The sequence below is a fragment of the Mustelus asterias genome, chromosome 11 (genome assembly GCF_964213995.1).
Source record: "Mustelus asterias chromosome 11, sMusAst1.hap1.1, whole genome shotgun sequence".
Lineage (NCBI taxonomy): Eukaryota > Metazoa > Chordata > Chondrichthyes > Carcharhiniformes > Triakidae > Mustelus > Mustelus asterias.
Window position 1 is genome coordinate 75,338,344 of NC_135811.1, and position 24,010 is coordinate 75,362,353.

General features: G+C 42.5%; 1 protein-coding gene across 1 annotated transcript in view; it reads right to left on the bottom strand.

The window, feature by feature from the left end:
• Positions 1-6,292: 6,292 nt before the first annotated feature.
• The window catches only part of myo1d (myosin 1D), a 562,434-nt gene continuing 544,716 nt past the window's right edge, over positions 6,293-24,010 (bottom strand). The window contains exon 22 of the mRNA XM_078223777.1: positions 6,293-6,535. Coding sequence (XP_078079903.1) covers positions 6,379-6,535 — 157 coding nt within the window. The 3' untranslated portion in view covers positions 6,293-6,378. The remainder of the gene's footprint in view (positions 6,536-24,010) is intronic.

Sequence of the window (24,010 nt, forward strand, 5' to 3'; positions counted from 1 at the left end):
CTTGTACTTTCTTGCGGTCTTGGGTAGAGCAGGAGCCATACCAAACTGTGATACAACCAGAAAGAATGCTTTTTAATCTCCTGTGCTGGCCATCCCCTGCCTCCATTCCCATTTAGATCTGTTTTGAAAGGTGGCAGCCCCAAATCCAGCCCACCCCAGCTCCCCAAGATGAACAGAACATGAGCTTGTGGGATTAGTCAGAATTTGGGAATGAGATGTTGAGAAATAGCCCGACTTGTGATTTTTGAACCTATCATGAAAATCAGGTTTCTTATCTCTCTTCGCCTTTCCTCCCTCCCACAATGGACAGATTGTTAATACCGAAGTTTATTACAACCTCGACTTCTCAACTAATGACATATTCTCTTCTGTCTTTCTCCAATCTTGTGCGTGTCCATATCTCTTCATTTTGGTTTTTTAAGTTCAAAATACCGACTAACCACATATGATAGCATTTGTTTATCTAGCAATCTTTGGAAGGGTTTTACTACTGGGACTTCACTGTTTGGGGGAAATTGGGGGGAGGTATTTATCGGCTTCAAGTTGCATTCTATGTGAATGAATAAAATTTGACAAGTGATACAGAAGCATTTGAACTGTACAAACAAAAAATTCAAAAGACACCAAACAGTACTTAGAAATGTTCTTTTAATTAATGAAAGCACTAAGTTCTCATTCTAGTCTGGGACATATCAAGCAATTACGAAAATAAATTCATTGTATATCCTATCACGGCTATAACTGGACGAAACAGATCAGAAAAACAACCAATTTACAAATTTAAATTGCATTTCAAATAAAATTGCACCATAACTTTTGATTGAAGCAAAAGAACAGAAAAACTTTTTGTTTTACAAAAAAGTTGCACTTTTGATAGAGTAGCAAGTAGCCACGTTTCATGGTTCATTTGAATTCTGTATATTAAATTTCTAAATATAAAGCTGATTTATACATGATACTCGATACATTAGTGATTAAATACACCATCTTATTACAATTGGCAACATTTAAGTCAATACCTACAGATTCCAGCTGCACATGTTCTAATGATTTGAATTCCAGGTTATTTAGGCACTTAGTGAGCAATGATCTGTTGCTGAATCTTTGTATTTCATTTTTTGTGATCTTTCAGTTCCCTTCTTCTGCTCCACCCCCCCCCCCCCACCCCCACCCCCACTATCTCCTCCTAAATAGGGGAAATCAGCTGCTGCAGTACAAGGCCAACATGCTCAAATACTTGGCACATCACCAAAACTGATCTGTGAGCACTTGACTATGGCAGGGACTGGGGTGACAGAAAACAAAATACTGGGTCACTTCTCTCCTTGCAGCCTGTGACATTGTGCACTTCCCACCCGACAGCACAATAGGTGTAGATGAGGCCTCCCTCAGCTCGTGCACCGTAACGCTAATGTTAGAAGCACGGCCCATGTCAGTCACCCTTCTGGCCTCTGGGTGAAGTGAACAAAATGCATGCAGGCTTAGAATTCCCACTTCAGGTTGCAGATGTGGAAGTAGTGCAATTTTATCCAAGCCAATGACCTTCAACTTAATGGTCAGATTTGACAAAGAGCAACCTGATCGAAATGAGGCAACTAGTTCAATAAAAAAAAAATGATCGGTTTGGTGTCTTAGCTGAGCAGGAATGCACAACCTTCCATCAATCATGAGCTCTGAAAGCTATATTAAATCCTTCTGAGGCTGGAAAAATCATTGACCATTCAACATAACATTGCAGATTACTGAGGATGCATCAAGCATGTTTAATTTGAGCTAAATAAATAATAATCAAGGTCTAACTGATGGCAAGCAGTATATGTGTATATCTTTGGTCGTTAATTCTTTCGTTGAAATATATATAGCTGAGTGTTAATTAGTAGCACTGCTTACTGATTTTCCAGGATTAATCTGTATATGGACAGGAAGGAAAATCCATAATCACCTCTCCACAGTGTGGCTTGACCTATTCTTTTAAAAAAAAATGGTACATTGAAGAAAAAGGGCTGTGGATGAGAGTCAATCTGTGTGGTTTTCGTCATAAGCCAAGTAAAATAGCTCTTTAATGTTACATGATAGCTAATGATAAATGTGGGTGATTTATATCCCGTGTTGGTTAAAAGGCACCTGTACCTGTACACCAACAAAAGGATCTCTTGTACAGCTAAATCCACTGAAGCAAATATTTTTGCTAAAAGGCACGGCATTTTCTTAATGAGTATATATAAACACAACAACTGAAGAACAGTCAAGCTTTCATATATTTAAAAATTATAATCTAGAACATACCCTCTGTCTAGCCAGTCACTGACTGGGTTAGACAGGTTCGTAGATTGGACGATGAGCTGATTGCACCCACCACAGTATCACATGGAGACTGACCACAGGGTCGAGCTGTAATGAGTGGGAAGTTGCAACTTCAGTCTGCCCAGCTTCACAACCATTTGAACAATATAAAGAAAAACAGTAATGACAGGAAAATGATCTCATTTGTGGGTGTCAGATAACATTGGCCTACAAGAGGGAAGTGGTTTAAAATCGCAGAGATGAAAATTTCAATGGAAATCATATTTAGCGATATTTTAAAGAAACAGTACCGACAAGGTCCTTTTATTCTCCAGTTGCCATGGCTTCGACATCACTGTTAGAGCACTGTGTTATGTGGACTGCAAAATTATAGGAAGAATGAATGAATGAACTTATATTTGTGTAGTGCCTTTGACATCCTGGCATGTTCTAAAGTGTTTAACAGCCAGTGAAACATGTTGTTTGTAAGCAATCACATCAGCCAGTTTTCACAGCAAGGGCTCACAAACAACAATGACCAGCAGCTATATACCATGACCAGCTGAGGAATAGCTTTTGGCCAGAATGCCTTTCTTTGGATCTTTTGTCTTCACGTGAGTAGGCAAGACAGGGATTGATTTTATGCGTCATCTGAAATGTGGCATCTTTGACAGTGTGGCATTCCCTCACTCGAGTCCTGGAATGGGATTTGATTCTATGATCTTCTGACTCAGGGTGTGATTATTACCACAAAACATGGCTGACACTGCAGAAAGTTATGCTGAACTTTTACAGCCAAGCATTCTACTGGAAATGCATTCCACATCTGAGGGAAGCAAGACAGGTGAACCCCCTCAGCGGTGTTTCTTCACCAGAGCTCATGGTAAATTATTTGCCACTTTCAGATGCTGATCAACTTACCCTGCTGTTACTTATTTCTTTCACCTGTGTGAATTTCTACTTAAACAATTTTCCAGACTACAGTGAGATCCAAATATTAACCGTGTTAAACATCTTTGTTCTTCCGATCTCCCATTCTAACGTTAGTGGAGATTGGGCAGCCTTTCAGAAATGTGACTCTCTTGGTGGTTACCTGTCATAATGTAGACAATGTTCCACAATCAGGAAACTGTTGCCAAAGGAAAATAATCACTGTTATTTTACTGTGAACTTCTGACGTGTGGTTACAAATCTTGTCGAAAATTATTCCCCCCCCCTCCCCCCTCCCACCCAAGAGAAACCAGTAAAACTTGGAAATGACTGGTACTGGTGAAAACAGGATTTTCATTTGGAGGTACACAAGACCAGTTCAGATCAATAGCTGTCATTTCTCTTGTTTTACTGTGTCTTTCCCCCTTCTTCAAAAACCATAGTGCAGAATTGAGCGCCTAGCGCTCCCAATTTAAAATATCCCTTTGTATTATAAATGCAAATGAACACCAGTCTGATTTACATTTATATCCTGCCTTATCCTTTGTAGATGCTAATGGAAATACAGTAATGAAAAATGGAGACCCATTGCACAAGACAGGTGCAATGTTTGTGCTAAAATAGAACTGCAGAAATATAAGTCTGTCACTTGATGCCACTGTGTGAATGCAGCTTTCAGTCCTCCTGTTCTCCTGATTGCCATGTTGTCAAGTAGGAATTATGGTAATGAATGAACTGTCTCCGCTGATTCAGGGAGGAAGCATGGGGTAAGAGTGAGGAAGCAGAGAGGACATATTGGGCTGATATTTCACCTTGAATGGTTAGGCCCCAGTACCACCTAACAGCCAGCTACAGGTGGCTACAGGTGGCACTGACTGAATCCTGAGGAACAGGCCATGTTCCCATTCAATCCGCTGCATTGGTCTCAGGCTAGAGGCAGAGGAAGGGGAAATTAAAATGCAGGAAAAAAAAGATTCTCATAAAAGATTTAAATAATTTAATGTCAAACCTTGTGATATGTTGTGGATAAAAAAAAATTTGGTTGTGAATCTACTTTCATGCACGCTAAGTTGACACAGTCTCACTTTCCTTGCAAGCAGGATGTGACAATGTGACCAGAAACTGTGGTGGAGGCACAGTAGAATTACTGATCTGATTAAGCCAAGTTTCAAAGTGTACATGCATTCAGGGGAGGTAGGCAGAAGTGGGAGGTGTGATAAACTTAGACTGGTTCAAAATTTGGCCCATGAGCAACATTAAGTATTCTCTTTAAAGCTAGATCCAGAAGCAGAAAATGATTTGCAACTGAGAGTTTTGTTCCTTTAGAAAAACTGGATGAGAGGAGAAAGGTGACCTGCTTTTTTTTTTAAACAACATTGTTTATCGTCTAAAACTTTATGGCGACCATGGGCTGGATTTCCATTTCTGAGGTGGGTAGCAAGTGTTTGGAAAATTATTGGTTTGTTCCTGCCTTGGGAGAGAGTGTCCACAAGGATGGGGTTTTCATTGTGTGTGTGTGTGTGTGTGTGTGTGTGTGTGTGTGTTGGGGGGGAGGGGGGGGGAGCTGCCGAATGGGATAAAGTTCGATGGCAGCCACAAGGGATCCTGGGTTCAGAGGCAGGCTGTTTGCAATGCTCCTATGGACCCTCATTCTTCCATGACAAGCAATGCTCCCCCCCCCCCTCCCCCCACAAACACAACTCACAGGCTCTCATGCCAATCTATGGCACTTCCTTGCCCATTCACCCACTTTACAAGAATCAATAAATCCTTTAGAGTTGTCAGGATGTGTCATAAAAGCTTTGAAAAAATTTCATTCATTAAATTTCATTCATTCCATGTAAAAAAATCCTTTGCACTCCAGCTTAATAAAAGTATTAGGACCATTTAAATTACTAATAACTGAAATTGCAAGCACTTCAAACTTCTTTGTCTTGTGTAAATAAACATTATGAAATTAACAGCATAGGTTAGAGCGCTAGAACTGTCATTAAGCAATGGGGCTGAGGTGTTCCAACAGGCTAATGGATTACTGGCCTCTTAGCTAAGCCTCATTCTATGCAATGTATAGTGGGTGAATGAGTTTGGGACACAAGGGGTTGTTTGGTGGGGGGGAATGAAAGATTTACAAGAGGGGCATGATGAGTCTTGGTGGTAGTTTGGGCAGGAGGGCATACCTTGGCATGGTGAACACAAGGAGGACCTTTTGAACTTACCTTCCAAAAGGTCCCAGCAAACAGTCTAAGGTTCACAATTCCTTAGAGGTGCCATGAACCACTACTCTCTGAAAAGCTGTCCCGACACCATGCAAATTGTGGAGGACTGTGAAATGCTTTTCCTTGCCATGGAGCTGGCCAGGTCAGGAGTGCAGGATGTGGGGACTCCTGAAGATTGGAATGTGGTCAGGAATCTTGGATTTGGGTCTTGGCCACCATTTCTAAAGGGTTCCTGATTCACCCCAACTTGGCGAAAATCCAGCCCTATACTAATTGATCACGCATCACAAGGACCACAGAATGAACTGTTTGACTCTATCTTCAGACAACAGTCTCAGTCTAAAAAATTATCCTAAACAGAGTAAGATTAATTCAGAAATTCAGACCCGATTCATTGCTGAACAGACACTTGAAGCCAAATTATTGACACAGGTGCTGGGACTCTAATTATGAAATATAGATTCTAAATCTGTAAGTTCATTTATCATTTTCATGATGTAGAATCTTGCTCCATATCTTTCTGGTATTAAAATAGAGGTTACTTCATTTAAATAAAGCAATAAATATTGAGTGCAAAAGTCCATAACCCTGAAAGACTACAGACTAGAGCCCGCTCTGCATGATCGTCATGTTTAAGGAGATCCAGGAACGAGGGAAAGAGGGAAAGAGAGACAAAGTCAATTCCAACGGGGTAGATGTCAAAGAATGTCACAAAGTATACTGAATACAGTAAAGCACTTAATACAGGTCAGACAGAAGAGGTGCGACTACTGAAAAGCAATACTTTTGAACTGAGTGTTTATAATGTTTAGCACGAACCAGTGCTGGCCTTATTCCCCCTGCTTCTCCCCCCCTCCCCATCATTAATGTTGCCAGCTTATGAATGAATTGACACTGAATGGCAAAGCTGGCTTTGGACAAATTAAACTTGAAAAGGCCGAGATTATTGCTAGTTTCCAGGCCAGGAAAGGACAAATCCCGAGCGCGTCTTGGTGAAGTCAGGCTGTGACTGGTTGATTTTGGTCTCCACCATGATGGTACACTTCTTTCCGTGCATGGAGCATTGAATGGGGTCACATGCTTTCACTTGGAAATGCCTCTTCTCACTAGAAACAGGGGAAAAAAAATAAAGACATTTAATCAACGTGCCTTTTTCAAATGGTTTCAAGACAACGCTCAAGCTTTCTGACAAGAATTACCATTACTGCATCGGCGTTGGTGCTGACCAAGCTAAGGGAAACTGGCAACCTTCATTATTTCATCATTCTTTGGTTGTTTTGCAGGAGCTAATTAGCATGTACAGCCCTTTTCAGAGCCACACTTCCAGCTTTTAGCACTGAGTGAGGTTCTCTCAACGACAACCCCACAGGGATAAGTATCCAGTCCCAAACCCAGCTGAGCACATTGGCAGGTTTTCAGGATTCATGGCTGTTGTTCTAAACAATAAAACTCCCTGTATAGCCTTTAAAGTCAGCAGTTTTGGTTTTGATTATTATGGATAACAACAGACAGAAATTTGCAGCAGTTTCAAAACACACATCCACGTTATCCAGATGGTGATTCTTCAGTTCTTTGTCTTTTGAGATTTTTTCTTGTGTAGACATTAGAACAGTACAAACACAAGTTTACAGTCAGCAACAAAATACATGGAACCTGGATTGAATCATTGCAGCCTTGCAACGCAGTGCCAGATAATCCCTCAGGGATTAATTAATTAGACAAATGTTGAGCTGAAAAGCTTGAAATCCTGTTATAAAATGGTGTCTGACAATGGCACGTTGGTCACCCCAGGGCAAAATAAAAAGATTGATTTCTAGTGCAGGTTTGAGGCAGCATTGCCTGATCCTCTCTGACACTTGTAGGCCATTTTCACAATTATTTAGCTTTAAGGTCATTTAATATTTATACTGGAGGGGGAGGAGTGTATAAAAACAACACATCAGCTCAAGTTACACGTCTGATGTACCAAGTCACTAGTCCTCATGATTTTGCAAAATGTGACCTGGCACTTAAAACAGAGAGAGAACTCTTATGAATATACAATAACTTCCCACTGATTGTCTAGTAATACTGGGTATTCATCTGAATTTTGGTAATCCCTGGTGTTGGTTAGCCACAATAGGAACTGGACTGAAATGTTTGACACACAATGCTCAGAATTTGAACATTTTGTACTTTACTCTCTGTGGTTGTTAGTGCTAAATTTGAAGTTCACTTGGCCTAATCACTCCCCATTTCTGTCAAACGCCAAAACATTACCCAGGAGGTGAAAACAGTCCAGTAGTTCCAAACCAACAAGATTACAATTTGGTTAAGACTCTTCTTTCTCCTTGTTTCAAAAGCCAAAACTGTGCAGGTTAGGTTGACCCTTAGTGTTAGGGGGATGAGCAGGGTAAATGGGGGTTACAGGGATAGAGCCAGGGTGGGATTGTTGTTGGTGCGGGTTCGACGAGCTGAATGGCCTCCTTCTGCACTGTAGGGATTCTATGTATCATCTCTTAAAAATACATTGTGCCTAGGCCACGTGTAGTATTTCCTAGCCCAATTTCCTGATGTACCCTCTCACAAGCAAACAGGGATGATGAATACACACAATATGCACAATTAAAAGATCAGCCAGGTAAGAGCAATTGAAAACCTTTTCTCTTTTAACAAAATGCAGTATAAAACAACAATATTTTATCAAAACTCGCAGTGCATAAGATTATACATCCAGATATAAACAGCACTTCCTCAATGTGAACCCCATCTCAATGTAAAAATCTCAACCATTAACTATGTTGAAATGAATTACAACAACAAAAATGAATTAACTAATTAAATTGTTACAAATCCAGTTTATATGTTTTTATAAAGTCAAGAGAGTCAGGGGTTAAAATAATTTTTCTAATGTTTACTAACTACTGGTAGTTTCAGGGCTCAAGGCTGATTTAACACTGATAAATCTTCGATGAGCCAAAGAACTGGACTTTCACAAGAATTATCTTGTTCTTGAACAGACAGTGGAAAATTGCAATTTAGGGATTGCAGGTTGGAACAATTTCCTTTTACATCCTTTAGCATTTCGAACCAATAAACAATGCTATGATTTTCAAATTGTGTTTATCTTACAGTCACTTGATTAACACAAATATTTGAGCATTTATTTGCTGACAGCTTGTGTGTGATGTGGATTTTTGGGCTGGTAATGGAGCAAAATGCAGCGATTCTAATACAAGGCTGAAGTGAATGGTAAATGGGTATTTTTCTGGTTGTCGATCAGTGACTAGTGGTGCGCCTCAGGGATCAGTGTTGGGACCGTAATTGTTTACGATTTACATAGATGATTTGGAGTTGGGGACCAAGTGTAGTGTGTCAAAATTCGCAGATGACACCAAGATGAGTGGAAGAGCAAAGTGTGCAGAGGATGCTGAAAGTCTGCAAAGGGATATAGATAATCTAAGTGAGTGGGCGAGGGTCTGGCAGATGGAGTACAATGTTGGTAAATGTGAGGTCATCCATTTTGGTAGAAATAACAGCAAAATGGACTATTATTTAAATGGTAAAAAATTACAGCATGCTGCTGTGCGGAGGGACCTGGATGTCCTTGTGCAAGAATCACAAGGAGTTGGTTTGTCGGTGCAGCAGGCAATTAAGAAGACAAATGGAATTTTGTCCTTCATTGCTAGAGGGATGGAGTTTAAAAACAGCAAGGTTATGTTGCAGCTGTATCGGGTGCTGGTGAGGCCACACCTGGAGTACTGTGTACAGTTTTGGTCTCTTTACTTGAGAAAGGATATACTGGCACTGGAGGGGGTGCAGAGGAGATTCACTAGGTTGATTCCGGAGTTGAGAGGGTTGGCTTATGAGGAGAGACTGAGTAGACTGGGGCTATACTTATCGGAATTCAGAAGAATGAGGGGAGATCTTATAGAAACATATAAGATTATGAAGGGAATAGATAAGATAGAAGCAGGGAAGTTGTTTCCACTGGCAGGTGAAACTAGAACTAGGGGGCATGGCCTCAAAATAAGGGGAAGCAGATTTAGGGCTGAGTTGAGGAGGAACTTCTTCACACAAAGGGTTGTGAATCTGTGGAATTCCCTGCCCAGTGAAGCAGTTGAGGCTACTTCATTGAATGTTTTTAAGGCAGGGATAGATAAATCTTTGAACAGTAAAGGAATTAAGGGTTATGGTGAGCTGGCGGGTAAGTGGAGGTGAGCCCACGAAAAGATTAGCCATGATCTTATTGAATGGCAGAGCAGGCTCGAGGGGCCAGATGGCCTACTCCTGCTCCTAGTTCTTATGTTCTTATGTTCTAAGAAATGATCACTCTTTGCTTAATACAAATCTGCCAATACCAATTCACTTGTATTTCCAGAATGTTGTGGATTGAAGAGGGAGACCATACCAGCAGTTAATAAACATTAGAGAAATTATTTTAACTCCTGGCACTTGATTTTATAAAAACATAAGTGCTGACAACATCATCAGAGGGCTGGCTGGGAAAAGTTAATGCGCCCATATGCATGAGCAAGCTGGATTAACAATCAAAATAACATGTCTGCTGTTTGTCCCATGATTATTGATATTAGTTCAGCTCCATCCCACTCTCTAACTCCAGGCTTCCTTCAGCCTAGCTTCCTCAAACAGGAGATTACTGAGATAAGCTAAATTTTGGATCGGTTCTTACAGGACTGATGGGACCTTGTTTAAATTCTGTATGATAATATCCCTGTAAACAACTTGCAATTTTTAATATATTAAAGCTGCCATTTGTTGATGTGCCCATTCATAAGCTGGTATTCCCCCACATATTAAGGGCTGCACCACGGAGAATCCGCACTACATTTTAAGTCTACAGTATTTTAGACTGATTAATACCAACCTTGTCCTGTGACTGTGTCTATGAAGGGAATTAGACATTCTAAGTTCTACATATCATTTATTTAGTTTGAATTTGAGATTTTGAGGCTGGATGACAGCTGTGATTCTAAAGGGAGACTGTTTTGCTGCAAGGGATTAAACTCTCCCAACTCAGTGGGACATTGCACTTTCATCTTCTGCCATCTGCTTCAGCTTCCTTGTGCAACACACACTCTTTCTAACCTGACTTATGTCGTGCTTTTTTTAAAAGGAAAGAATCCTTTCAAAAAAAACATCCTTGTGTTCCTACCACAATTTAAAGTGACAGGTGTTGGTACTATGATTGGGGAATTTTGTCTTTCAATTCAAAAGATCATTCAACCATTCTTTCCCTGCCCCCAAAATTCAATTTCAAAATTTATCAATATTCAATACAGAAGGCGGTCATTTGGTCCATCAAACCTGCACCGACTATCCCACCCAGGCCCTATCCCCATACCCCCATATATTTACCCTGCCAAATCCCCTAACACTAAGGGGCAATTTGCCACGTCCAATCAACCTAACACGCACATCTTTAGATTGTGGGAGGAAACCGGAGCACGCAGAGGAAACCCATGCAGACATGGGGAGAACGTGCAAACTCCACACAGTCACCTGAGGCTGGCATTGAACCCAGGTCTCTGGCACTGTGAAGCAGCAGTGCTAACCACTGTGCCACCGTGCCATCTGTATCCTATAGACTCTTCCCTCTGCGACCTTGTGGCTGCGATGAACATATGAATTAGGAGCAGAAGCAGGTCACTTGACCCTTTGACTCAGCTCTGGGTTGATCATGGCTGATCTGACTATAACCTCAACCCCACATTCCCACCTATCCCCAATAACCTTTCATCCGCTTGCTCATCAAGAATCTATCTACCTCCGCCTTAAAAATATTCAAAGTCTTTGCCTCCACCGCCTTCTGAGGAAGAGAGTTCCAAAGACTCACAAGCGAGAAAACATTTCTGCTTATCTCTGTACTACATGGGCGATCCCTTGTTGGTGAAATTCATTTAACAACCAGGTCATATGAAGGACCGTAAATTCTAGAAAATTAATCCAGCTCTTTTAGTGAGTGAGTACTGGTTAATGCTTATGCTACAAGTGCCTTCTAAAGCCTTTCTTTCATGAAGTTGTGTCCAATAAACTTTAGTTTCTTGTGATACAAGTGGCCTCACTAAGACTGAGCAGTTGTTTTCACAATAGTTTCATTGCAGTGTGAGTCTAAGCCTACTTCATAGAATCATAGAACCCCTACAGTGCAGAAGGAGGCCATTCGGCCCATTGAGACCACAATCCCACCCGATTCCCATAACCCCACATATTTACCCTGCTAATCCCCCTGACACTAAGGGTCAATTTAGCATGGCCAATCAACCTAACCTGCACATCTTTGGAATGTGGGAGGAAACTGGAGCACCTGGGAGGAAACCCACGCAGACACGGGGAGAATGTGCAAACTCCACACAGACAGCGACCCGAGGCCGGAATTGAACCTGGGACCCTGGCACTGTGAGGCAGCAGCGCTAACCACTGTGCCAATGTGCTACCCAGGGGACACAGTGGCACACCTGTGACTAATAAATAAATAAACTTTAACTTTGTGGATGGTTGCATTAATCAGGAGCTACTGATTAGATAGCACAAGTTTAGGATTTAAAAGGAAAGAAAATGACTCGAATTTTGTAAGCACATTCCGTGACCGTAATATGTCCCAAAGCAAGGAAGTGTTTTTGGACTATAGTCACTGATACAATATAGGAACCACGGCAGACAATCTGCACACAGCAAGATCCCACAAACTGTAATGCGAGGGTGCAGACAATCTGTATTTTTAGTAATGCCAGTCAAGAGATAAATATTGGCAAGAAACTGGTGAGAACATCCCTGCTCATTTTCAAAATTGAGAGATGCCTTTTTAACATCTCCTCTGAAGATTGGCACCTCTGACTATTGGACTGGTGTATCATTTTGCATTATGGGCTCAAATTCCAGGAGTGGGGCTTGAACCTACTACCTACTGACCCAGAGGCAAGAGTGCTACCAGGAAGCCACAGCAGACACTAGTAACTTAAGTTTAGGACAAGAGGGCTGAGTGAGATGAGGAGGTCCACAGTTTTAAAGCTTTCAGAAGAAGCATGGGTTAGAGAAAAATGCATCAAGTGAGATAAGCAAACTAGCAGCAATTAATACAAAATGGGGGAAGCTTTGTGCTGTGATTAATGCGCACTGAGGGTTGGACTGAGACAGCTGGAGCTCATTTCACATCCAGCAGACAGATAAACTTTTCAGCCACTCAGTGTGGGCTAGATTTGGGAGGTCTGGGAGATGAAGGACTGATGTCTAATCCAGGCTCCCTCCTTTGGGGTTTTGAAAAATAAGTGTAACTGTGTTCAGTTATTCGCAAGCTTGTATATTTCTGAACAAAAATCTTACAGCAGATTTCAGCATCTGAGGGAAACCACTCCACAAAATGGCCACCTTAATATAGAGTCATTTCACTGTGCACATTGCTGAACAGGTGACTCAATTGAAACTGCAACTAAATTTTTGTTTAATTCATACATAGTGCTATCAAAGTGAGTGATAAGAACTTCAGTATATGGTTTTAAAATAAAATGGTGGTTTTTAATCAAAAGCCATAACTAGTTATTATCCATATGATTAAATTCTCCCATTGTGGTTATAGGATTTTATTCATAGTCAGGAGCTGGAGACCTTTTCCATTTTGTGCAATGCCCCAAAATTCTTCTCTTAGATCTGTCGGTTTAAGCAGTGGGAACTTTGTACAAGACTGCCTACACAATTAGGTGCAAGGAGTCTGATGGAGGAAATCTGTTCCTCAGCTGCTGTCTGTACTTTATTAAGAATCCAGTGATCCATGGTCCTGAACCCAGTAAGGATCGCAGTACAGCTGCCTTTGGTAGACAGATTACTAAATCAACCCTATGGATTTTGTACCAGAAGCTAAACAGTACCAGACACTCAACATAAAATGAGGGTTGCATCTTTCATTGTTCTTTGACTGACATGTTTGTTCTCTTATTTTTATGTTGTAGTAATGGGACCAGCTGGAACATGGTATCTAAAACACTTTCTGATGCTGGTCAAGTCCCAGTAGCTGCAGGCAGTGGCTTTGCACAGACATTGGAAATGCCACGGTGCACATGGAAATGTATAACCACTCTCAAATTCCCTGGATCTGATTTTGACTGGTGTCTCACCAGACTGAGCAAATGAAAGATGAGAGATCAGACTAGAAAGTAGCAAAGGCAGTTCTGATACGGATCATTATGCATTCTACAAACCGACTTGGCTCTGAGTGTTGAACAGGAGTGAAACAAAGCTACTCCAGTCCAAAGTGATTTATTTACTGATGGGGGAATCTTACTGGATCCTTAGCAATGCAACCACAGTGCAATTCCGATGGTTGACATTCCAATTTCAGCACTACTTTTACAACACTGTAGTGTAAACTCGTCAAAAAATCCTCGCCAGGAACTAGTTTGCACAGATTGTCTGACTACTTTTCAGTCCTCATACACAAAAGGGTATTTGGCTAATTTAAGTCCCTCAATATCACCATTCTATAGTTCTTGCAGCCCAAACTGCCCGAACAGCCTGCTGCAATGTCTTTGGGATGTGACTGGCCTCCAACAACCATTCATTATATTTTGTGTGCCTGATGTTATTCCCGTAATTCATGGGCTTGAATAGAAAACTGTCCACCCAACGCAGCTGGATTCTCCAATCCTCAATTTCCGGCCTCTTGTGCATTTTAACTGCTCCACCATTGACGATCAGGTCTTTAGCTGCCTAAGTCTGAAGCTCTGAAATCTGCTGTCTGTCCCTCTCCGCCTCTCTGTTTTCTCTTTTCCTTTACGACACTCTTTACAAACTACTACTTTGGCCACACTTTTAGTCACCTGCCCTAATATCTCTTTTACGGCTTAGTGTCAAATTTTGCTCGGTAAAGTCCCTGCAAAGCACCTTGGGACATGTCGCTATGTTAAAGGTGTTGAATAAATGCAAGTTGTTGTTGTAGAATGATCCTATTCTATTCTTCCAGGTTGCTGGATTTTGTCAGGCCTGTTAAGGATGTGCAGTAAGAAGTCTAACAACACCAGGTTAAAGTCCAACAGGTTTATTTGGTAGCAAAAGCCACGAGCTTTCGGAACAGGCTGTCCCTTCGTCAGGTGAGTGGGAGTTCTGATTACAAACAAGGCACAAAGACACAAACTCAATTTACATGAATAATGATTGGAATGTGAACCTTTACAGCTAATCAAGTCTTAAAAGTAAAGACAATGTGAGTGGAGAGAGCTTTAAACACAGGCTAAAGAGATGTGTATTGTCTCCAGACAGGACAGGATGTCCCGAGGCATGGTACATTGGGGAAACCATGCAGACGCTATGACAACGAATGAATGAACACCGCTCGACAATCACCAGGCAGGAGTGTTCTCTTCCTGTTGGGGAGCACTTCAGCGGTCACGGGCATTCAGCCTCTGATCTCCGGGTAAGCGTTCTCCAAGGCGGCCTTCACGACACACGACAGCGCAGAGTCGCTGAGCAGAGACTGATAGCCAGGTTCCGCACACTTGAGGACGGCCTCAACTGGGATATTGGATTCACGTCACACTATCTGTAACCCCCACAACTTGCCTGGATGTGCAAAATCTCACTAGCTGTCCTGATTGGAGACAATACACATCTCTTTAACCTGTGCTTAATGCTCCCTCCACTCACATTGTCTGTACCTTTAAGACTTGATTAGCTGTAAAGACTCACATTCCAATCATTATTCATGTAAATTGAGTTTGTGTCTTTGTGCCTTGTTTGTAATCAGAACTCCCACCCACCTGACGAAGGGACAGCCTGTTCCGAATGCTCGTGGCTTTTGCTATCAAATAAACCTGTTGGACTTTAACCTGGTGTTGTTGGACTTCTTACTGTGTTTACCCCAGTCCAACGCCGGCATCTCCACAACAAGGGTGTGCAGCACAGAGACAGCATCATAGCATCTAATTGCTCGGTCAGTCCTGTGCAAACATTTCACAACTTAACCTGACATAGACTGAAGTTCAGGTTTATATGGAAAGGTCCCATCTCCTTGATTGCAAACAATACATCCGTTACACATTTTTCTCTGATGAAGAAGCCATTGTGTCACTGGGCTGAGACCAGGACCAATGGGAGGCCATTAACAGGAACAAGTGGGTTTCAGATACACTCAAGAGGTTTACTAAGTATAGCTGACTGAAGCTACACACATAAAACACCATGTTTCCTGTCCTGGTTGCTGCTCCGAGGAAGAACTCTGCACGGTAATGACTCTAGAAGCCCGAATGGAACGGAACATAGCTTATTGTGGAATGCAAGTAAAACCACTACCGTGGTGTACACACACTGCCTGAGTCTGCCGTACAGCAGGGAGATCAATCAGTGATTCCCCATGGACTTTGTGGGGGTTATCACATGCACACAAACTTCCGACAGCAGCAACATTTCAGGACAGCTAGACAACTGGCTTCAATAGTAAAAAGAATGCCACATTTCTTAAATTCTCAAACTTAAAAGAATTGTGAAGTTACTTGTCTTGAAGCAGTCTTTCAACACTAAATGCTCAGCAGGTTCAGGATGGTTGCAACATGCACTGCCCTAACATGGAATCTATATTAGAGATAGTGATGTGCTAAAGGTCAAATCAGGAAGTTTGGGACAATCACAATTCTTTACAAAGTAGCTTTATTACTTCTGTGGTAACTTTTTAAAGTTTAGGTGCTTTACAAATCAGGTATTATGAAACTGATAAATACACTTGTTATACCCAGTTTCACACACTCCATTACTTGTGCAAAGGATGTGTTACAGTTGCAGTGAGACATAAATAACTTGTGTCATGCTCACGCAAGACTGCAAGACTCATAGTTAAAGACAAGTAGTTGTGCATTGGCACACTGATTGTGCCATATTCTCCTAAAGATGTACATTCAAGGTACAAATGATCAGATAATGTATTCAATGCAAAACACAAATTTGAACAATCTGGAATAGACTAGTTTCTACTGTTCACTCTTGGTAGTTATGACCATACCAAGCCTTGAATAGGATGGAAAGGACATGACTGAATACGAGAATTCTGTTTTACCCATTTGCTGTCCCCAAAGAACTTGCCACACTGAACAAAACAATTGTTCAGGCCCGACCTTACCTTGGTAGTGTTTTGTGCAAATATCTGACAGCACCTACATCTGAGCAGGTTTAGTGCAGTTTATCTTTATGTGTTGCCTGCCTAGCATATAACAGCTGTTGCTAGCATAACACGAGCAGGATTTGTGGTTCAGCCACTGATGCATCTGTCACAATTGTGACTGTGGTCATTGCAAAACGTCTGCTTCTGCGGATGTTATCTGCCCGTCACACTATCTGCTGTCAGCAGCCTCTCACTGGTGCACAGCAACCACGGAACCACTTATGAGCACAGTGCTGAGTTCTCACACATGTGAAGCAATTCTATAACTGTTTCAATTCACAGCCAGTGCACGGATGACAACTTAGACTGTATTAGGTTTGTTTTCATGTGGAGGAAACAAATTCAGTAAGTTACACGTGTTCATTCCTTGAAACAGCCAAAGAGCAGAAGCCAATGTCATGGATCACATATCAGAGAGTGCACTTAATTAAATTACTCATATCAATACAGCATTCTTTTTATCTTTTTAAAATTATTATATATTGAACTTCAGTTTATTGCTATTAGCTTTGAAAAACAAAATGACTGCACTTCAGAATTACAGGAAGTGAGGGGATTTTCTCTGCAGCCTTTAGCTTGCACTGTAACTTTCCGGAAATGTGAGCTGATAATGGGAGCTTTCGCGAAATGTAAATCAAGGAGGATTAGCAGGAAAGCTCCCCAGTAAGGTGGCTGCGCTGTGGAAGCCCATTCATCGTCACCTCACAACATTGCTACAGCACTTCCTCAGGGCAGTGACCTTGGTTCAACTGTCTTCAGCGGGTTATCAATGACCTTCCCTCTATTATAAGATAATAGTGTAGATGTTTATTGATGGAGCAGTCCATGCTCACATGCAGAAAAATCCGAGAAAACAACAGGTTGAGATAATAGGTTGTAAGTAAGTAAGTGGTGTAATGATATTGTTCACAGACCCAGGGTAATGGATAACCCAGGTTTGAATCCCACCACAGCAAATGGTGGAATTTGAATTCAATAAATATCTGGAATTAAAAATCTAATGATGACCATCGTAAAAATATATCTGATTCACTAATGTCCCTTAGGGAAGAAAATGTACCAACCTTACCTGGTCTGGCCTACATGTGACCTCAGAACCACAGCAAATTGGGAGAGCTTCCCCACAGATTCAGCAAGGAACAGCCTGACGTAGTTATACTCAAGGAATCATACCCTACAGATACTGTCCCAGACAATGTGATCACCATCTCTGAGTATGCCCTCTCTCACCAGCAGGACAGACCCAGCAGAGGTGGCAGCACAGTGGTATACTGTCAGGGAGTTACTCTGGGAGTGCTTAACGTTGACTTTTGACTACATGAAGTCTCATGGCACCAGGTCAAATGTGCGCAAGAAAACATCCTGATGATTATCATGTACCGTTTCCCCCTCAGCTGACAAATCAGTACTTCTCCACTTTGAACACCACTTGGAGGAAGCACCCAGGATGGCAAGGGTGCAGAATGTACTCTGGATGAGGGACTTAAATATCCATCACCAAGAGTGGCTTAGTAACACAACTACTGACTGAGCTGGTAGAGCTCTAAAGAACATTGCTGCTAGACTGTGCCTGCGGCAGGTGGTGAGGAACCAACAAGAGGAACATGCTTGACCTTATCCTCACCAAACTTCCTGCTGCAGATGTATCTGTCCATGACGGTATCGGTAGCAGTGACCACCACATAGTTCTCGTGGAGACTTCACACTGAGAATACCCTCCATTATGTTGTGTGGCACTACCACTATGCTAAGTGGGATAGATTTCAAACAGATCTAGCAACTCAAGACTGGGCAACCATGAGGTGCTGTGGGCCATCAGCAGCAGCAGAATTATTATCAACCACATCCCCCACTCTAGTATTACCCACCAAACCAGCGGATAAACACTTGATCAATGAAGAATTCAGGAGGGCATGCAAGGAGCAGTTCCAGCCATACCTAAAGGTTAGATGTCAACATGGTGAAGCGACAACACAGGACCACTTGCGTGCCAAACAGTGGAAGCAGCAAGTAACAGAGAGAGCTAAGTGATTCCATAATCAAGAAATCAGATTCAAGGTCTGCAGTCCTGCCACATCCAGTTGTGAATGGTAGTGAGCAATTAAACAAGTTACTGGAGGAGGAAGTTCCACAAATCTCCTTATCCTCAATGATGGGGGAGTCTAGCACATCAGTGGAAAAGATAAGGTTCAAGCATTCGCAACAATCTTCAGCCAGGAGTGCCAAGTGGATGATACATCTTGGCCTCCTCCGAAGGTCCCCAGCATCACAGCTGTAGATCCTCAGGAAATTCAATTTGCTTCATGTGATATCAAAAAATGGCTTTAAGCACTGAATACTGCAAAAAACTATGGACTGCAATAATGTTCTAACAATAGTACTGAAGATTTTTGCTCCAGAGCTTGTCACACCCCTAGCCAAGCTGTTCCAGTACAGCTACAGCACTGGCATCTACCCAATAATATGGAAAATTGCCCAAGTATGTACTCCCCGCGTTGGAGATCTCTACTGCCTCCCGAAGATACACAAGGCAAACACACCCGGCCGTCCCATCATATCGGGCAATGGGACCCTGTGCGAGAACCTCTCCGGCTATGTCGAGGGCATCCTGAAACCCATTGTACAAAGAACCCCCAGCTTTTGTCGCGACACGACGGACTTCCTACAGAAACTCGGCACACATGGAGCAGTTGAACCAGGAGCGCTCCTCGTCACAATGGATGTCTCGGCACTCTACACCAGCATCCCCCATGACGATGGCATTGCTGCAACGGCCTCAGTGCTCAGCGCCAACAACTGCCAGTTTCCAGATGCAATTTTACAACTCATCCGCTTCATCCTGGACCACAATATCTTCACCTTCAACAACCAGTTCTTCATCCAGATACACGGAACAGCCATGGGGACCAAATTCGCACCTCAATATGCCAACATCTTCATGCACAGGTTCGAACAAGACTTCTTCACCGCACGGGACCTTCAACCGATGCTATACACTAGATACATCGATGACATTTTCTTCCTTTGGACTCATGGTGAACAATCACTGAAACAACTCTATGATGACATCAACAAGTTCCATCCCACCATCAGGCTCACCACAGACTACTCTCCGGAATCGGTTGCATTCTTGGACACACGCATCTCCATTAAGGACGGTCACCTCAGCACCTCACTGTACCGCAAGCCCACGGATAACCTCATGATGCTCCACTTCTCCAGCTTCCACCCTAAACACGTTAAAGAAGCCATCCCCTACGGACAAGCCCTCCGTATACACAGGATCTGCTCGGATGAGGAGGATCGCAACAGACACCTCCAGACGCTGAAAGATGCCCTCATAAGAACAGGATATGGCGCTCGACTCATTGATCAACAGTTCCAACGCGCCACAGCGAAAAACCGCACCGACCTCCTTAGAAGACAAACACGGGACACAGTGGACAGAGTACCCTTCGTTGTCCAGTACTTCCCCGGAGCGGAGAAGCTACGGCATCTCCTCCGGAGCCTTCAACATGTCATTGATGAAGACGAACATCTTGCCAAGGCCATGCCCACACCCCCACTTCTTGCCTTCAAACAACCGCACAACCTCAAACAGACCATTGTCCGCAGCAAACTACCCAGCCTTCAGGAGAACAGTGACCATGACACCACACAACCCTGCCACAGCAACCTCTGCAAGACGTGCCGGATCATCGACACAGATGCCATCATCTCACGTGAGAACACCATCCACCAGGTACACGGTACATACTCTTGCAATTCGGCCAACGTTGTCTACCTGATACGCTGCAAGAAAGGATGTCCCGAGGCATGGTACATTGGGGAAACTATGCAGACGCTGCGACAACGGATGAATGAACACCGCTTGACAATCACCAGGCAAGACTGTTCTCTTCCTGTTGGGGAGCACTTCAGCGGTCACGGGCATTCGGCCTCTGATATTCGGGTAAGCGTTCTCCAAGGCGGCCTTCGCGACACACGACAGCGCAGAGTCGCTGAGCAGAAACTGATAGCCAAGTTCCGCACACACGAGGACGGCCTCAACCGGGGATATTGGGTTCATGTCACACTATTTGTAACTCCCACAGTTGCGTGGACCTGCAGAGTTTCACTGGCTGTCTTGTCTGGAGACAATACACATCTTTTTAGCCTGTCTTGATGCTCTCTCCACTCCCATTGTTTTGTTTCTTAAAGACTTGATTAGTTGTAAGTATTCGCATTCCAACCATTATTCATGTAAATTGAGTCTGTGTCTTTATAAGCTCTGTTTGTGAACAGAATTCCCACTCACCTGAAGAAGGGGCTTAGAGCTCCGAAAGCTTGTGTGGCTTTTGCTACTAAATAAACCTGTTGGACTTTAACCTGGTGTTGTTAAACTTCTTACTGTGTTTACCCCAGTCCAACGCCGGCATCTCCACATCATGTCTATATACAAGAAACAGGACAAGTCCAACCTGGCCAATTACTGCCCCATCAGTCTACTTTCAATCATCACTAAAATAATGGAAGGTGTCATCAACAGTGCTATCAAGTGGCAGTTGCTTAGCAATAATCTGATCACTGAGGCTCAGTTTGAATTTCACCAGAATCACTCAGCTCCTGCCCTTATTGTAGCCTTAGTTCAAACATGGACAAAGGAACTGAAAATCCAGTGGTGAGGTGAGAGTGATTGCTATTGACATGAAGGTAGCATTTGACTGTATGGCATCAAAGAGCCCGAGCAAAGCTGAAGTAAATGGGCACCAGGGGAAAAACTTACTGCTGGTTGGAGTCATACCACAAAGGAAGATGGTTGTGGTTATTCATCTCAGTTCCAGAACATCACTGCAAGTAGTTCCTCAGGCCCAACCACCTTCAACTGCTTCATCAATGACCTTCCTTCCATCATAAGTGTGAGGATCTCAGCGTAGGGTGCGGAGGTTGGTGGGGAGGCCAGGGGGAGGGAGCAATTGCATGGGTCAGACCTTTTGGTGTGGGGATGCCCAATGTTACAAGAAGGCTACTGATAGAGGCTCCCTCCCACAACACTAATCGTTCCCCCATCTCCACCCACCCTTTCTGCCCAAGGCCTGAACAGGGTCACACTTCAGGCTTCCCCCTGCTTCTGAACTCCTCGCGCCAGCTTGAAAATTGAAGTTGGGCAGAAATCATCCCTGAAGTGGTCAGTATTTAGTCACCTAAGGGCCTTAATTGGGGAAAGGGTAAGTGGGCTGGCCTAGACCTTGCCCATCCCTGTGTAAAATTGCAGAGATGTTGGGTTGGGGAGGAGCCCGTGGGAAGGTCATCCGAAAAGTTTCACAGTCTAGTCCCTGCCTACAAACCTGCCAGAGGAGGTAAGTAAAGTTTTGCTTATGGAAGCACTTTATATTTAAGTTCCCTTGTAAGCCAAACATCATCCTGACTTTAACAACAGCTTCTATTTATTTAGTGATTTTAGGATAATGAAGATGTCTCAAGATGCTTCACAGGAACATTATAAATCAAATTTGACACTAAGCCACATCAGGCATGATTTGAGCAGATGACCAAAAGATTGGTCAAAGGGATAAGTTTTATGGTTCATTTTGAAGGAGGAGAGAGAGAGAAAGAGTGGCTGAAGTTTAAGATGGGAATTCCAGAGCTTGGGACTTAGCCATCTTGAAGCACAGCCATCAATGGTAGAACAATTTATATATTGGGGATGTGCTGGTGGTCAAAACTGGATGAATGCAGATAATTTGGATTTGGACATATATTGTCATTTGTTTATTAGTACTGGAGCAAAGTTTTGGAGTTCTCTACCTAATATACTTGTGGGAATACCTTCACCACATGAACTGCAGAACAAGACACAACATCAGCTTCTTGCAGGCAACTAGACATGGGCAATATATGCTGGCATTGCCAACCAAATTGTAAAAACACTACCTTTATTTTAAACAAATTCCTGATTTAAATTACACAAAAACAGATGTTCATGCTTTAAAACACATCCATTGCTCCAGAAATCCGAGAAACATTGAAAGCTCCAACAATTTTTAAACAGTTGTACAAATAACTGAAGCTTCAGTGAGATAAATGACAGGCTGATATGCATATCTGTACTTGTTTGATTTGCGGAAGTTAGAAAGGCCTCAGGGTCAAAAACGATATGATGTGATAATATGTGACTTCACATATTACAATGCATCTCACAGCTCACCTGGGAGGATCTCGGATCACCTGTTACAATGCAGAGTGCATTCCCTCAGTTTCTTCTTGACACCGAACCACGATTTCCCCTATAACTGCTGAAATCCTAAGCCTTGCTTTATCAATCTCTTTAACACTATCAGCTGTTGCTCAGTTGGCAGTCTTCATGCTCAAATCAGATGGTTGTGAATTCAAATCCCACTCTGGAGATTTGAGCATAAAATCCAGGCTGACACTCCAACGCAGTGCTGAGAGAGTGCTGCATCATCTTAGGTACCATCCTTTCAGTGAGACATTAAACTGGAGCTCCAACTGCTCTCTCAGGTGGGTGTAAACTATTACACTGGTCTGGAGCGAGGAAGCTATCCCCAGTGTCCTGACTGACATTTACTTCTCAGCCAACAGCTCTAAAACAGATCATTTCATCATTAGAACATTGTTGCTTGTGGGAGCTTGCTGTGTGCAAATTTAGTTGTTTTCTTTAAAGTGCAACCATGACTATGCAGCAAAAGTTATTGCATTGGCTGTAAAATGCTTTGGGATGTCCTAAAGCCATGAAAAGAGCTATAAAATATATTTTATTGTAATTACCCAACTATACAAGTCATAATTCATTCAGTGCTACAGCCCATGCACCTATCTAAAATCTTGCATATTTGACATTCATGCTGCAAGCTTTGGGGTTCCCTGTATCCAAGTAAGTTGGCTTCAAGATTCTCATTCACCTTTGCAAATCCTCCGTGGCCTTAGCCCAAGCAACTTCACCGACATCCTTCAGTCATATTAAAAAAACTCGTGATATACTTCAGTTAGTGAGTTACTGGTGAGAATAGCTTTAGGCAGGAATTAATTTCACAACTACATCTATACCCGTTCAATAGTTGCAAACGTATATTCCAATCTCATCTGTGCAGATTCAATCAATAGAATCAGAGAAATAAAGATGAAAAGATCCTATCTTTGGGACTTCAACCCGTGTGGGATCTAATTATTGTTGTTGGTAAGTTTTACTGGTGTTTGTTTTTAGCTTTTGCCTCAAGTAGATTGCTGTTCAGATACTTTAAATTGATAGGAATTCCAGTCAGAGAGCTTTAGTTGATAACAAGTTACTGCGCAGACACAGAATGAGTAGGAATTGTCTTTACAGATAAGAGATTCAGCAAGGCAACAAACTTTGTTAGCCCTAGTCTGGGAAAGCCACTTGCCATAGGTCTGGAAAATTAGGCAGTGCATCAAGTTATGGGAGCTATTCCTGTTAAAA